At 32.1% G+C, this 15856-nt stretch overlaps 1 protein-coding gene across 1 annotated transcript; it reads right to left on the reverse strand.

The window, feature by feature from the left end:
• Positions 1–4094: 4094 nt before the first annotated feature.
• Positions 4095–10745, reverse strand: LOC123227207 (kinesin-like protein KIN-5C). The gene is made up of 23 exons (XM_044651909.1): positions 10582–10745; positions 10353–10482; positions 9597–9755; positions 9151–9497; positions 8933–9071; positions 8717–8814; positions 8475–8631; positions 8253–8322; positions 8063–8139; positions 7833–7886; positions 7647–7727; positions 7458–7569; positions 7297–7383; positions 7038–7213; positions 6778–6939; positions 6536–6643; positions 6079–6237; positions 5824–5907; positions 5545–5750; positions 5361–5462; positions 4973–5082; positions 4681–4832; positions 4095–4585 (listed from the first exon to the last, which is right to left on the reverse strand). The coding sequence occupies exons 1-23, from the start codon at positions 10638–10640 to the stop codon at positions 4388–4390; spliced, it is 3027 nt and encodes a 1008-aa protein (XP_044507844.1). The 5' UTR covers positions 10641–10745; the 3' UTR covers positions 4095–4387.
• Positions 10746–15856: the final 5111 nt, after the last annotated feature.

A 15856-nucleotide genomic window follows, 5' to 3' on the forward strand; every position in this document is an offset into this window, starting at 1 on the left:
GCCTCATATAATAGCTTGGGAACTATGCTGATGCAAAGAGGTAAGGTGATAGCGTATGTCTTTCGACAATTAAAAAATTATGAAACATGTTACCCTACCCATGATTTAGAGTTAGTGGCAGTGGTTTTTACTTTAAAAATTAGGAGGCATTATTTATATGGAGTTAAATGTAATATCTACACCAATCACAAAAGTCTAAAATATTTTTTCACTCAAAAAGACTTGAATATGTGGCAAAGAAGATGGTCAGAGCTAGTAAAAGATTATAACTGTAACATTAAATATCAGTTGGGTAAAGCAAATATGGTAGTCAATGTCTTGAGTAGAAAAATTGTTATAATTCATCTTACTACTTAGATAGAGTTACAGAAAGAGTTTCAGAGGGAATATATTTATGTGATAAGGAGTTGGGTGGCCAAATTGGAAATTCAACCTAATCTCCTCAATGAAATAAAAGAAAAGCAAGTTGAAGATTTATGGTGCTAAAAAGTAAGTCAACAGATATGTAAGGGGAAAGAAACTAAGTTTCAAATGATTGATGGTGTGCTTAGGTTTAGAAATAGGGTATGTATTCCTTAAGATCTAGAATTGAAAAAGAAAATCTTAAGTGAAGCACATGATACACTTTACACTGCTTACCCTAAGGAAGTAAAGATGTATCATGATTTAAAGAAAACTTATTAGTGGATGGGTATAAAGAAAGATATTGGTGACTTTGTAGCCGAGTACTTGATATGTCAATAAGTTAAGGCCGAGCATCAGAGACCTTCGGGTTTGCTCCACCCACTTAGTATTCTTAAATAAAAGTAGGAGGATATTTCAATGGATTTCATCATTGGCCTACCTCTAGTACAAAAAGGTTATAATGTGCTATGGGTGATTGTAGATAGATTGACTAAATTGGCATATTTTATTCTAGTGAAAGATAGTTCTACCTCAAATCAACTGGCCCAAATTTATGTAAGGGAGATTGTGAGATTACATGGCGTACCCAAAACTATTATGTTGGATAAAAACCCTAGATTTGTTTTAGCTTTTTGGGGCAGTTTATAGAGAGCATTAGGTACTAGACTGGTATTTAGCACAGCATATCATCCTCAAATAGATGGCCAGACTGAAAAGGTGAATCAAATACTCGAGAATATGTTGAAGACCTATTATTTAGATTATAAAATTTCTAGCATAAAATGGTTCAATTTATAGAATTTGCATATAATAATAGCTACCAATACACCATTAAAATGGCACCATATGAGGCTTTTTAAGGAAAAAAGTGTAAATCCTTATTACATTAGGATGGCATAGAATAGCGAGATGATTTGAGTCAAGCTCTTAGGCCTGAATTGACCTAGAGGATGGTAGAAGACATAAAGACTATCAAGACTAGATTGAAGCAAACTCAGGAGAAACAGAAGAGCTACACAGATTTGAAGAGGAAAGAAATAGAGTTTCAACCGGGTGACAAAGTTTTTATGAAAGTAATCCCTTACACACACGTGATAAGATTTGGAGGAAAAGGGAAACTTGCTCCAAGATTTATTGGCTCATTGAAATTTTAGAAAGAGTGGGCAAGGTGGCTTATAAACTTGCACTTCCACCTAGTATGGATCAAGTTCATAATCTATTTCATATTTTTTTTGCTGAAAAAGTACATCAGCGATCCTTCATATGTATTGAAATTAGAGGACGTGGAATTAAAAGAAGATTTATTAATGAGGAACAACTAATGCAAATACTAGACAAGAAAATAAAAAGCTCCGAAATAAGATAATTCTACTAGTTAAAGTATTATGGAAGAATCATAAAGGTGGAAGAAGCCACATAGGAGGTTGAGCAACAGCTAAGAAAGAGATTTCCCAACCTATTTGTTGAAATGTCAAAGACAAAATTCTTATAAGGGGGGAAGAAATGTAACACCCAAATTCAGATATGTTAGTAAACTTTACTTCCAAAATTACCCTTACAGTTGATTTTATAAGTTGTTATTTAAAGAAATTGTGAAGGAATTCTTTAAAACTACTAAATGAGTAATAATTTTCAAAATGAGTAAAATGGTGATTTTAGAAAGATTTAAGGGACAAAGTGGGAATGTAAATTGAATTGCACATTTGAAATTACATGATGGTGCTAAGGGTTTTTGGTAATTGCATAGGGATATAATAGTCATTTTTGGATAAGGCTAACGATAAATTAGTTCAAAATGGTTATAAAGGCAATAAAAAATGTGAAAAACAAAATTACTATTCATTTTCTTCTTCCTTGGTCGAGACTTCTCTATAAGACTTCACTAAGGTTTGCTTAAAACAAAAAATTCATCGAAAACCTAGTTAAACTATCTAATTTTCAAAGCCTCCAGTTATAAAAATTGTAGATCTATCCATTTTAATAAGTTCTAAGGAAAAAAGTTTAATTTTTAAGAGATGTCAAATTTAAAGTTTTAATTGATGATTATGTTTTTGGTTGATTAAGATTACTAAGAAGAAAAGAAGGAGAATAGGCTTAAATCACTCAATTATCAAAGAAAATGTAAGAATTTCATATTTTACCCTACTTAAAGTAATTTGAGTTGGGTTATTCAAATAAACTTTTCTTTGATAATTTCGTGATTTAAGTCTATTCTCTTTCTTTTCTTCTTCTTAGCAACTTTAATCAACCAAAAACAAAATCATCAGTTAAAACTCTAAACTTGACATATCTTAAAAATTAAACTTTTTTCCTTGTAACTTACCAAAATGAACAGATCTATAATTTTTATAACTGAAGGCCCTGAAAATTAGGTAATTTAATTAGATTTTTGGTGAATTTTTTGTTTTAAGCAAACCTTAATGAAGTTTTATGGAGAAGTCTCGGCCAAGGAAGGAGAAAATGAATAGTAATTTTGTTTTTTACATGTTTATATTGCCTTTATAACTATTTTGGACTAATTTACCCGTAGCCTTCTCCAAAAATGACTATATCCTTATGCAATTATCAAAAACTCTTAGCACCATCATGTAATTTTAAGTGTTCTATTTAATTTACATTCCCACTTTGTCCCTTAAATCCTTCTAAAATGATCATTTTACTCTTTTTGAAAATTATTACTCATTTAATAGTTTTAAAGAATTCATTCACAATTTAACAACAACTTATAAAATCAACTCTAGTGGTAATTTTAAAAGTAAAGTTTACTGACATACCTGAATCCGAGTGTTTCATTAGAGATGGTTTTTGCGTATGAAATTGTGAAGGTTGGATTTATCTAATTGGATAAGGACAAAATCATCAATTAAAACTCTAAAATTTGAATACATCATGGATTGTATATAATTGGATAAAGCAATGTATGCTCGATCATTATCTATTTACAATTGTACATATCGTCTATATAAATAGATGTGAATTTCTCATTGTCCCCTCTTCACAATTTGGCTAAGGATTGGATAAAGAATATAATACAACTCAAAAAGTTTTAAAATTCTTTTTATTTTTTTGGGTAACGAGGAAACAATGAGTCAGACTGCCTCTTTGAAATTGAACCAACCATACTAAACAAATAAAATCACATGTCTATTGACTATCCTTACAACTAGTTCATCAGATAAATCTAAAAATTAATCATAATATGTTGTCAATGGGTTTAAAACCCATGCTCTTTTGCTGTGGCACCCCTACCTTTGATATTCAAGCTAACTCTAGGAGCAATTCTTTCCATTCATTTTTAATCATTCTCTGACTTTTGCCTTACAACTCAAAGGGTTTACTTATGAATAAGTCTTGGAAGACATTTCAAGATCAATGATCACTTAACATATCAACTTTGAATATAAACTAAATACTTGAAATTTTGTATTTACAATAGAACTTGGAATTTGGAAAGTTGTCTTGGATGTATAATGTCCAATGATGGTTGTTGGTTTTTCAGGACGTCCTTTTATTCCATGTGATCATATTGTATCCATCTGGTTGGTTTGACGCTAACATATCAATTTCACTTCACTTTGACATTCTTTTTGAACATTCCTTCTTGAAGAAACATTAATGACCAATGCTGAAATCCAAACCAAAACCAAACCAAAAAATTTTAAAAATGCAAACTAGAACCCAAACCCAAATTAAAAAATATTGGTTCGATTTGTCACTATGTAATAATGCATTACAGGAGATAAATTGCTCCAATAAAATTAAAAAAGCACCAGAGTAGATAGTATCTACCTCAAATATACACTGCTCAGTTTTATCCATAGATTTAATCCCAAGATTACTAAACCTTCCCTTTTACAAACTAGCAATATACCCTCCAACTTTCTGTAGCCTTACAACCACCAAATGAAGCTATTATGACAGTTTACACTATCAATACAAATACAAAATTTAATTTCAACTCCCACAGAGACCTTGGCTGGTCTTAATTGATCTGGGTAAGTGGCGAGCGTGGTATGGGAAACGGTTTAAATTCTTTCACATCAAACAATTCATATGAATTGTTTTCCCGAAACTCCTCAATAAGAGACTCCATTGGCATTGCTCGAAGTGAGTCGATAGTCCCCTTACTAAGAGCCTCTGATTCACACCTTGTTGGAGTTGTGCCAGTAGCCTCATAATCCTGCAATAATCAAACAAGTTATTTGGAAGTATTTACCCTCAGCTGTCTTCTTTCTTTCTCTCCTTGTTTAATTACATTAAGTTAGAAGGGCCTACCATGTATCTTTGCTGGAAGGTTTCTTGTGCCTTGTCATTAATGGATGCAGCTTGTCCTGAGTGATTCCCTCGGAATTGATCAAGAGTTTTCTCATGAGCCTTTACACCCTCCAAAATTCCAGAAATTGAAGTCTGCTCCAGCTCCGATGTACCTGTGGTACAGACATTAGCTTTTATGTGTAAATAATCACTACCAATTTACTAGAAAAAAATTTCAAATACATTTCCCAAAAATTTAGAGGTAGTCAAAACAGGATTTTGAACTGATAAACTCAAGTGACATAAAACTCACAATCAATATGCTGAAGGACTTGTTCACAGTTTTTGGCCACATCTTGCTCTGCAGCAACCCTAGCTGTGTCAATCTCAATATCATTCTGCTCATTACTATCAGAAGCATTCCTGTAATCAAGAATCAGGTAATCAACCTGGTGCAGTAGATATGAGAAAATCACAGTTATGACTTCCAAAATTACAATACTGCTTGCTTTAACAACTAGGAGGTTGTTTCTCCTGAGTATAAGTTGTATCCATACATTTAAGGCAGCAACAGTTGATGAAAATAAACGGTAGGCTTAATTTTCTAAAAACCAACAGGAAACTTGAAGCCTGCATTTAAAAGACTTTATTAACCATCTTTTTACAGAAGGGGGAATCAACACAGCCTGTTGACCACTGACCTTGTCAGTGAAACCAATGCTGAAACATGTTTACTCCCCATCTCATTCACCACTTCACAGGTCCTCTTCCAATGCTTAAAGGCTGATTCACCTGTGCTTACACTAAAGCAAACAAAGAATAAGAAAATGTTATAATGCAGGATTTAGAAAATGATTCAGTCTCACTCTGAAGGAATGAACTTACCACTGCTGTAGAAGTAACTCCATACGACAATGTTTAGCAGAAGTGTTATCAGCAGCATCTTTGGCATCATTTTCAGCTTGCATAGAAAATGCCTGCCATTTTCGTTTAGCATCTGTCGTGACCCCCTCCATCAATGTAACATGACCATCTAAAAATTTCCTATTTGCTGCAGCACTTTCTCTAAGACCAACAAGCCTTGCATCCACCTGGCACCTCCACCATCAGTTCATATTCAAAATATAATGGGGTAAAAAATAAAAAGTAAAAGCATCAACGAACCAAATCCTTTTGACGACGAATATGATTTGAAACTAAATTAGTCATGTCAGCGATAAGCTTCTCCGCATCCGATTTTGACTGTTCCTGCAGAGGATATTCTGGACAAGTCAGACACTTTAACGTAATGTTTATCAGCACACGCACGCGCACACACACACATACATACATACATACATATATATATATATATATATGTGTGTGTGTGTGTGTGTGTGTGTGTGTGTGTGTGTGTGTGTGTGTGTATGTATATATTACCTCATAAGACTTCTGAAAATCTGCAATGCTCTTCATTTGAATTTCATCAGCCTGCACTGCATAATATTCTAACTTTTTCAATTCTTCTAACAGCTTCTGGAGAAATCCATTAGTGTATTCAGAAATGTCCTTTGTTTTCTCAATAGTTGCAAGGAATCTCTGTTAGATTTTATAAAGGAACAAGAAACAATTAAATAAATGGAAATAATAGATGGAGATATTTCAGTGGCAGTTAAGAAGGAGAAGACAATAATATGACCTGTAAAACATTGTGATAACAATAAACATCAAATAGGTCCAAAATATTCTCGTATTTAGATCAAGTATAGACAATTCTCAATAGATAATATATTCAGCAATAGAAAAAGCTGATAGGATGGACTCATATTTGCTCAGATGATTAAAAATTCCCACTACAATACAAGAAGAAAACGAGTTAAAGGATTGATGCACACACCTGACGCAGTTCCCTTGCAAAGAGACCCATTTCTCCTTGTTGAGTTGATAGTGTAGTTTGAAGATTATCATATATTGACGCTGCTTCTTTAGCTTCTGATGCTAGAAACTGAATCAAAAACAAATATTATATTTAATGAACCAAATCTTGATAAAATTGACAATGCTAAAAATTTTAATAAGAATAAAGAAACATAAAAATTGGTACTATAATGCCAGGTCACTAAAACCGATGCAACCTACGTCTTCAATAGATTGTGCATTAGAAGAAGTCAGAGCCGAAATTTCATCTAAACAAGCGTTTGAGCTTGCTTTGTGCAGACGAACAACATTCTGCACCGCCTCCATGTGGGAAACATACAAAGCCCTTGAAGCTGTTACTTTCTTCTTCATATCAGTAACCACCTAATTTATAATTTATAACGCAAGTTGAACACACAGTTAAAGAGTAAGCACTAACAAAGCAAATTGAAACAGCTGCCCAGGAAAAATGTAAAGAATACCTTATCATGCATATCTAAAAAGGAACGGCAGACATCCTCAACATGCCTCAGGTGTTCATTTTGTTGAGATACTGATGAATCCACCATGCTGCAAAGAAAGCCAATTTGTTGAGCAAGTTCCTGTTGAAAATTGATGACAACTGATCTGTTATCAGCATTCAGTTTATCTTCTCTTCCTGTACAAATACATTCAAGGTTAGAAATCAAGGTTTTGACCAATAAAATTTACAGCACAGTAAGTGAATCATAAACTATATACCAATTTTCTGGAACAAAGATGCGTTATCCTGAAGAGCTTTCTCTAAGTCAGACCGTAAAACGCTTGCTTGATGAGCCAGAGCATTTTCTGTTTCGTCATTCAAAACAGAATTAATACAACAATTATCAGTAAAATGTGAAGAAGACAGTATTCAAGCATACCTGCTTTTCTCTGTTCAGAAATAACAAAATCCTTCTCCTTTAGAGCATACCAACACTTCTTCAGTTCCTCCTCAGCATTGGCAAGCAATTTACCGGTTTGATTCAAGTCTTTCTGCATAAATTTCCCTCGTTAATCTGAATCTAGGCATAAATTCAAACTATAACCAACAATGTATTAAGAAAACTTACTTCAGTTAGTTCAAGTTTGCTGGTCAAATCAGAGCACTGTCGACCCTGGGAAACATATTTATCTTGCAATTCTTCAAGTTGCTGTTAATAAAGTACCAAGACGATAATAAGTAATTCATTTATCATAGAAGAAATTGCATACCATTTGGGCCAACAGCCATTAATGAAACTACATGATTAACGAACCTTCTGATAGTTTTCTAACTGAAGCCCCATTTGTTCAATCTGCTCAGCCATAGCCTGAACACATGAGGAGAGAACAAAGTGATGTAAGTACATTGATGTCCAATAATTATAAGATAGAAATGGAGAAATTGGTAAACAAGTGTTTAATAGTCAGTAGATTATAGATATTCACAGTTTTAAGTTTGCTTGCCAAGCATCAAGGAGAGGAAACTAAGGGAATGGTGCACTACCTTTCTTTCACTTTCCTCCTGATAGTACCGCTCCTTCGGGATATAGACCCCATTTTTCTCACGGGCAGCATAAACCTCTAAAGACAATGTTAAATGCAGTCAAGTAAAATAAGAGTCATAATAAATAAAGTGCAGTTACTTGTTTGCATATATTTTGTTCGCAAATCACTGCAAAACTTATGCATCTCACCAGCCTTAAGTCGATCAATTTCACCATAGAGATCCTTTATAAGAGTTGATTTCATCATTTTTTGATTAACCTTCATGCAACAAACAAAGAATTAATTCCTGGAGACAATGCTTTCAACAAATGCCAATAGTTTTACCATATATGACAAAACCTGGTTCTGTTTATAAGAGGAATATTTTATGAAACCCAGTAACCGAACAACTATGCATAACAAGAACAGACCTCAGGCTTATTTTTAATATGCTTCGCCCTGTGGGCATAATCCAGTGTACTTAAGGTCTCTTCCAGACAATGAACGGCAGGAGAAACTGTAGCTATAATGCATGTCTTGGTTCTTCCTCCAAGAGAATCACGGAGCAACCGAGTAAGCTTGCTATCCCTACATCACAATTTATTGTATACTTGCATTCAGTAGGAATAGAAATATAGGCCACACCAGAAGAGGACAAGACAGCAGTTCAAACCTGTACGGGACATGGCCAAGATGCTCCACAAGAGCATTAATGACTCGCCCTAAAGTGAGTAAACTTTTGTTAATTTCACCAGCTTCCCTTGCACGACCCTGTTTTAAAATAATAAACCATGTATCAGTATTTTCAGCTTGAATTTCAACTGTGACCTTCCTACACTAAAACCAAAACCCCAAATAAAGTTAAAAAAAGAAAGCTAGTTCCATATACCTCTCTAGCACCAGAACGAGATATATTCTCAGAGCCAGCTAAATCAACCAAATTCAGTTTGCCACATTTAATTAGTTCTTCACCTTCAGGAGTGGCTTCCTTTATGTGTATTGTGATGCAAAACAGAGAATGTGACCGACTGCAATACAAGACAGATCCTTAATTATAGACAGAAACTTGACTTTAATTCTGCACATTACAGAAGCCAAAGGGGTTACCTTGATTGTTTATTTAACAGAGTTTCAGCAGTTCTGCGTTTTGCAGATCCCCGTTCCAGTAGAGTGAAAATTTCGCTTGCACTTGTAACAATTTCCTCCTCCAAACCCCTTACAAGTACTCCACCTTTCCCATCCTCCATAAGAGGCAACTGCTTTTTTTGTTTTTCATCCAAAGCTCTTGTAACTTCCTCTGGGGCAAGTAGATCAGTAATCTCCTCATTGTACAATTCTAAGAAAGTAACTTTCACACTATACTCTGCATTCTGGCTCTCAAGTGTATCAAAAATCTGCTTAACAGCTCTTGGTATGACTCCTGCTTCTGCAGGCAATTCTCCATTTGGCCCGCTCTGTCTCATTCCATATGACAACAATAAGTAAAAGATTCATTGACAAAATACTGAAAAGATAAATCACTCTAATAAAATCACAAGTTGCACGTATACTACCTTAGACCTTTTGCATTCACCTTCCATGGTGAATGTCTTCCCGGTACCAGTTTGACCATATGCAAAAATGGTACAGTTGAAACCTTCCAAAACTTCATTCACAATAGGAACCACCGCTTGTTCATATAAATCTTTTTGTTGAGCTGAAGGGCCAAAAACCTACATTTATTGCTAACATAACTTCAGTGTCTGCCACAAAAAAGCCCTATGAAGTTTGAACTTCAATAGAAAGAAACTAGAACAAATCAAGTTACAGCAAACACTAGAACATAATCACCGAAAAGCATATACATACATACACACATACAGACATACATACATACATTGACAATAATCCGCCCAGTTTAAGTGCAAAATACATATATACATTGACAATAATCTGCCTGGTTTAAGTCCAAAATCTATACTTTATTACGCGTAATAATCATATTCCACGTAAACATTCGCCGAAAAAAGAAAGGTGTACTTAGTTATCAAAATGTACAACGTTTCCAAGATATTCGCTTGCTTTTGTTTCAAAACCTCATGTTTCTATCAATAGTAAGTCTCAAAATGTTTTCCAAACATCTCAGACCATCACCCTTACTAGTTTTGGCAAAATCAAAATACAATAACAAGTAATCACTCTAATTTACAAAAGTGCCTACAACAAAACGGAATATTGAACAGAGAAACACAATTTAAGATTCCAAATCGTAAAATTATTAACCATATTTTCTTAAAAAAAAAAATTTAAATAATTTTTACGAATCATACCTTATCGAAAATGAAAACTCTATCGACATGCTTCCCGGCGATATTCTGCGAAACGGAGACCTCCCTCTGATAGTCATTACAAGTCACCACTTGGGGCGCGTTGTTTCTCAACTCCTCCTCGCTAAACGGTCTGAAAACACTCAAATTGACACAAACGAAATCAACATTATAAATATTTCGCAAATTTAAAAAAAAAAGCAAACAAACGCACAAACAATCGTTATTCTACCTGCAACGCAGAAGGACTTGCACATTCACGCCCTTCTCCTTCTCATTGCGACCAGACATTTTGATTCGAGGATAAGAAGGGGAATCGCACGCGCCTATGGTGTGTTGTTTACTAGATCCACTTCAGAAACTCTCCCTGTCTCCAACTATGTCTCTGTTTTATAAAATGTAGAATGAGAGCGGGACTGGGGTGAGATTTGAATTTTTGGGAGCCGCCTTCTGTTATATATCGGACGGTTGGTATTTGGGGTGTGGGATCGTGCGGTGTGGATAAATGCCTTTTAAGCTTACTGGATGTTTGCCCCGCATGTTGCATTTATTTACAAATTGGGGGTTACTAGCCCTGTTGTTAAGTTGGACCGAACACTTGAATCACAGTCCAGCCCATCTAACTATTACATTTTTAAATTGACCATCTAAATATTGCTCATATAATTTGAATATTAGTGGTAAGTAGGATTTGATTTAAATCGAGTTTATTTAAACTCGAATTTAAGCTTGATTTGAATAAGTCTTAAATGAGTTAAGCTTAAATAAACTAGAGTTCGATCTTGATTATGAAAATTCAATATTTTTGAGCTTAAGTTTTAGAGTGTTTAACTCGTCAAACTCACAAACCAAAAATTTTGATATAAAATGACATCATTTTGATAAATATACATTAAAATAATATCGATTTAATAACAAATTAATTAAAAACTCAATTCAAACTCAAACTAGAGATGAACTCGAGCTTGACTTTTTTGAAATGAGTCAAACTCAAGTTCAACTCTTTTGAAGTGAATTAAGCTTGAGTTTTGTTCCATACAAATCGAGTCAAGTTTTAGCTCAGACAAGTTTGAGTTTAACTCAACTAAAATCCAACCCTAATAGTAAGTGTCATTTATAAGAAATTTTAATTTAATAAATTAATTTATAAACATATAATAAATTATTTCAAAATTGACTGTGTTGGATGGGTTCTTTCACACTCATCATCGTTTTAATTCAATTTTGTTCCTACAAAGCCTTCCAAGTATTTGAATAATGCTCTACCACCCGTGGTCAATCTTACAAAAAAGAGATTGTAAAAATCTACTTTGAAATATTTGCCTAGAAAGATGCTCCATTATTCCTACAAAGTTGCAAAACTCTTGTTGGGTATAGCTTACAAGTATATAAGTCAATCAAGTAATATAGAAATATATCGATCCCACAAGAATTGGTTGTCGAATATTAGTTTGTTTTGTAATTTAAATTAGCTACAGAAATAAAATGCTAAATAAGGAAAGTTGAATTAAAATTAAAAGAAATATAAACTAACAAGCTAAAATTAATAAAAGAAATAAAGATCTAATAAATTAAAAGTGAAATATCGATATAAAGACACTTAGGGTTTATACTGTCAGTATCAATCACTCAAAAATCAGTAACAAATCCAATTAAAGTTAATGGTAAAATGAATTGTTAATGATTGATTATTTTATTTTACTTAATTCCTTTTTAAGAGTAACTAGACATGCTAAGATTAAAAGTTTACCTATATTTGTAGTAAAATGTTAATCAAAACCCATTAAATTTTATGACAATCAATTTATCCATAATGGATTTATATTTATTTCTAAATAAAACTCTAGGTTTAGCAAAAACATGAACTAATCAAGTATGTATTTCTTAGTATTACACTTCAATCTACAAACAAGCATGATGTTGGACTCTAACACCAAGCAAGAAGCTAAAAACACAATTACTAAATCAAACATTTATCACTATTGATTAATAATCAAAACCCATTACATAATCTTTGAGAATTTACAAATTCATCATAAACCCTAACAAAGAAAATTAGTTATTCATAACAATAAAGTTTAAACTATAAGACACGGTTGAAGAGAGAGAAATTTTAAATTAATAAAAGAAGATATTAAGAGAGATAGGAAAAACTCTAAAGTTTTCAAATCTTGATTCTTTTAAGTCTTCTTTCTTTAGTCTTGAATCTTCACTTTTATACTTATTTCTTAGAGTTTTATATCTCTAAAAATTCTTTGGGCTACTGTATTTTGGTGATGGTGAAGTGAGGGAGACGTAGGTCACTTTATATATGCTACCACTTAACCATATTTTATGTTTTTTAAATGAGCAATACTATGTGTACACATTTTGGGTACACAAATGTATACACACTCATATGTGTCATCATATGATTGGTTATTGTTTTATTCTTAATTCAAAATCATTCAATCACATGATGACACATATAAATGTGTACACATTTGTGTACCCAAAGTGGGTACATATAGTTTTATTGTTTTAAATATTATTTACACCCTTAACCATAATTTTTTTTAAATATTATTTATACCCAGTAATTATGGACACTAATTATAACTATACAATTGCCCATAATTGACCCCTGTCTCTTTATTTTCACTCTGAGAGGGCTTGAATATCTTCAAAATATTTAAAAATATAATTAAAAGTGCAAAATGAGGTCAAAGATTAATCAAACAACCTATCTTCACTAATAAAAATGCAATGCATTTCAAAAAAATTAATAAGTTTGTATTTAGATTATTACGTGACTAGGGGTATGGGTTAAAGAATAAAATGATAAAAGAATTAACAAATAAACATGTGTATACTATTAATGAGGGAAGTGGAAATCTACATGATCACAAAATAAAAATTAAGAAAAAAAATGTGAATATAAATTGCACTACTAATATGTACAAATTTTTTTCTATTTTCTTTTCCTCTTTTTTTTACATAATATTTTTTTCTTCTTTTTCTCACTTTTTTTTTCTCATTTTTTTCTCTTATTTCTTCTTTTTCTCATTTTCTTTTATTTTATATGTATCCATGTGTAAATATAAATATATTTCTTTCAAAAATCCCTCAAACTTATTTATTTGTACATAAGGGGTATATGGAGTAATGATACTTAGACTTCATACTTTTTCTTCATTCTCCCTTTTCAATTGGGCTAAAAAAAAAATCTTATGCAAATTCACTCATTTCATCAACAATATAACTCATTTGAAGAGTATGTTTAATATATTTATTGGCTAAGTGGGTAATTAAGGGTTAAAACAAAGAAAATGCAAAGGTTATAAATAAAACACAAAAAAAAAAGGCTTAAAGTGCTAACAAAAGATTAAACATCTATAAAGGTTAGCTAAAAGAATAAAACCATTTTAGGTTAAACAAACAATCAAACATATATTTGTATCATGTCCCTTATTAATGCATGCAACTTTTTATTTCAAGTATTTCGCTTCGAAAGATTGAGTGACAAGTTTTAAGACTCGTGAAACATTTAGAAAATATATCTAAGCATAAATAAGCCATTTTTAAGTAAGTATACACAATTTTGAAATAACGACTATATGTATAACAAACTATAGACAACAGATATAATAATCATAACTATTTCATCAATCATGAATGTATTCACACTCTGTCTCTTGTGAATAAAAAACGGTTCGATTGCTAAAGGTGCTCTAATAATTTAAATCACCTCAAAATATTTTCACAAATTGTCTTTTGAGATACAAAAAGTGAATTTGCAAAATTTAGTCCAAAGTCAAAAGAGGCATAAACAAACATAGGCCTAATCAAGACTAGTATGAACATAATTGCAACATATGAGTCAAATAAAAACTTGAAAATAAATCTGCATAAAACAGAGACAAAACTGAATGAAATAAAACTGTCATCAAAAAGCAAAATTAAAGAACTAAAAACAAAATTTTAATTGAAACTAAAGACTCAATGAAATGAACCTATTGACATGGAAGGAAAATAAGGGATTAGGGTTTTAGGCAAAACAATATGCATACATACATACATACATATATATTAAAAAAATTAAAAAATTAAAATGAAGTAAGTTAAAGAAAATAAGCCAACCAAACCTTTGCACTCCAGGAGCTGCATTTTTATGACCATATTTAACACTTATAATTACTGCTTCACACACTCAAAATACAAGTTTCAATTAAATTCAAATTCATCATCACAAAGAAATCAAACACTTATAACCACTTTTTTTTTCCTATTATACATATATATAGTTTAAAACATAAAATAATTAAAATATCTTTAAGTTTTGTACTCACCCAATCAAGCATAAAATCACTCAATCAAGACATAAAACTCACTCATTCATCCAATTAAGTCTAAAATATGAGGTGAAATAAAATGAAAATGTAAAATTTTCTGATGATTTTGACAGTGTTTGGTCGGTCGGCCAAACACCCAACCGACCACTTGACTAACCCTAAATCTCATAATCTTCTTCTTTCAAAGACAAAGTCAACTTAAAAAGTAGTTATATTTGTATAATAAGAAAAAAGATGGTTATATATATATATATATATCAAAGGCAAAATAAATACTTATTTTAATCAATATCTCAAGAAATCGATCAACCTAATTGCAATTAATGCATTCAATGGTAAAAACACAATTAATTAAATAAATCACAACTAATGAAAACATCAATTTGAACAAGATTTAATTGTAAACCATTTGTAGTTTGAAAATACTCCTCATGCCCAAACTTGCACTCCAATTGCTTCTCGTCTTGAAACTAACTTGACATAAACAAAAAGAAAAAGTTTAAACTAAATGTGGGAAGAATTATTTACTAATAAACTAAAAGAAAACTATGTAAGGAAAGACAAACTTAGGTTGCCTCCCAAAATCACTAATTTATGATCCTTAGCTTGACTCCTAATTAAAAAAAAAAAATCAAGGTGGACAATCATATAGTGGGTGAGAGACATCCACATTGATAGGTTCACCACTAAGATAGAGTTTCAATCTCTAGTCATTTACTTTGAAAGATCCAAATTTGTTACTCAACACCTTGATAGCTCCATGTAAGAATACTTTCATCACAGTGAAGGGTCTCGACCATCTTGACTTGAGCTTGTCCAGAAAGAACTATAGCCTCGAATTAGAAAACAATACCATGTCACCTTCACAAAATTCTTTCCTTGGGACATGCTTGTCATGCCATCTTCTAATTCCTTCATTGTAAACCTTGACATTTTAAGAGACATTTAGTTTGAATTCATCTAAGTCATCTATTTGAAGAAGACATTTATCATCTTTTATCGTGGCATCATGTATGATCCATACTTCTGGTGGGTCCTCCTAATATTTCTTGTTTGATACCTTATTCATGCGTTTATCCATAATATTGATGTTGTAACAAGAATTCACAATATTAGATTGCTTAGACATTTGAAAAACATTAAATTCTATTTTTCATCACCAATCTCAAAAATAAG

The sequence above is a fragment of the Mangifera indica genome, chromosome 10, assembly GCF_011075055.1.
Source record: "Mangifera indica cultivar Alphonso chromosome 10, CATAS_Mindica_2.1, whole genome shotgun sequence".
NCBI classification, from domain to species: domain Eukaryota; kingdom Viridiplantae; phylum Streptophyta; class Magnoliopsida; order Sapindales; family Anacardiaceae; genus Mangifera; species Mangifera indica.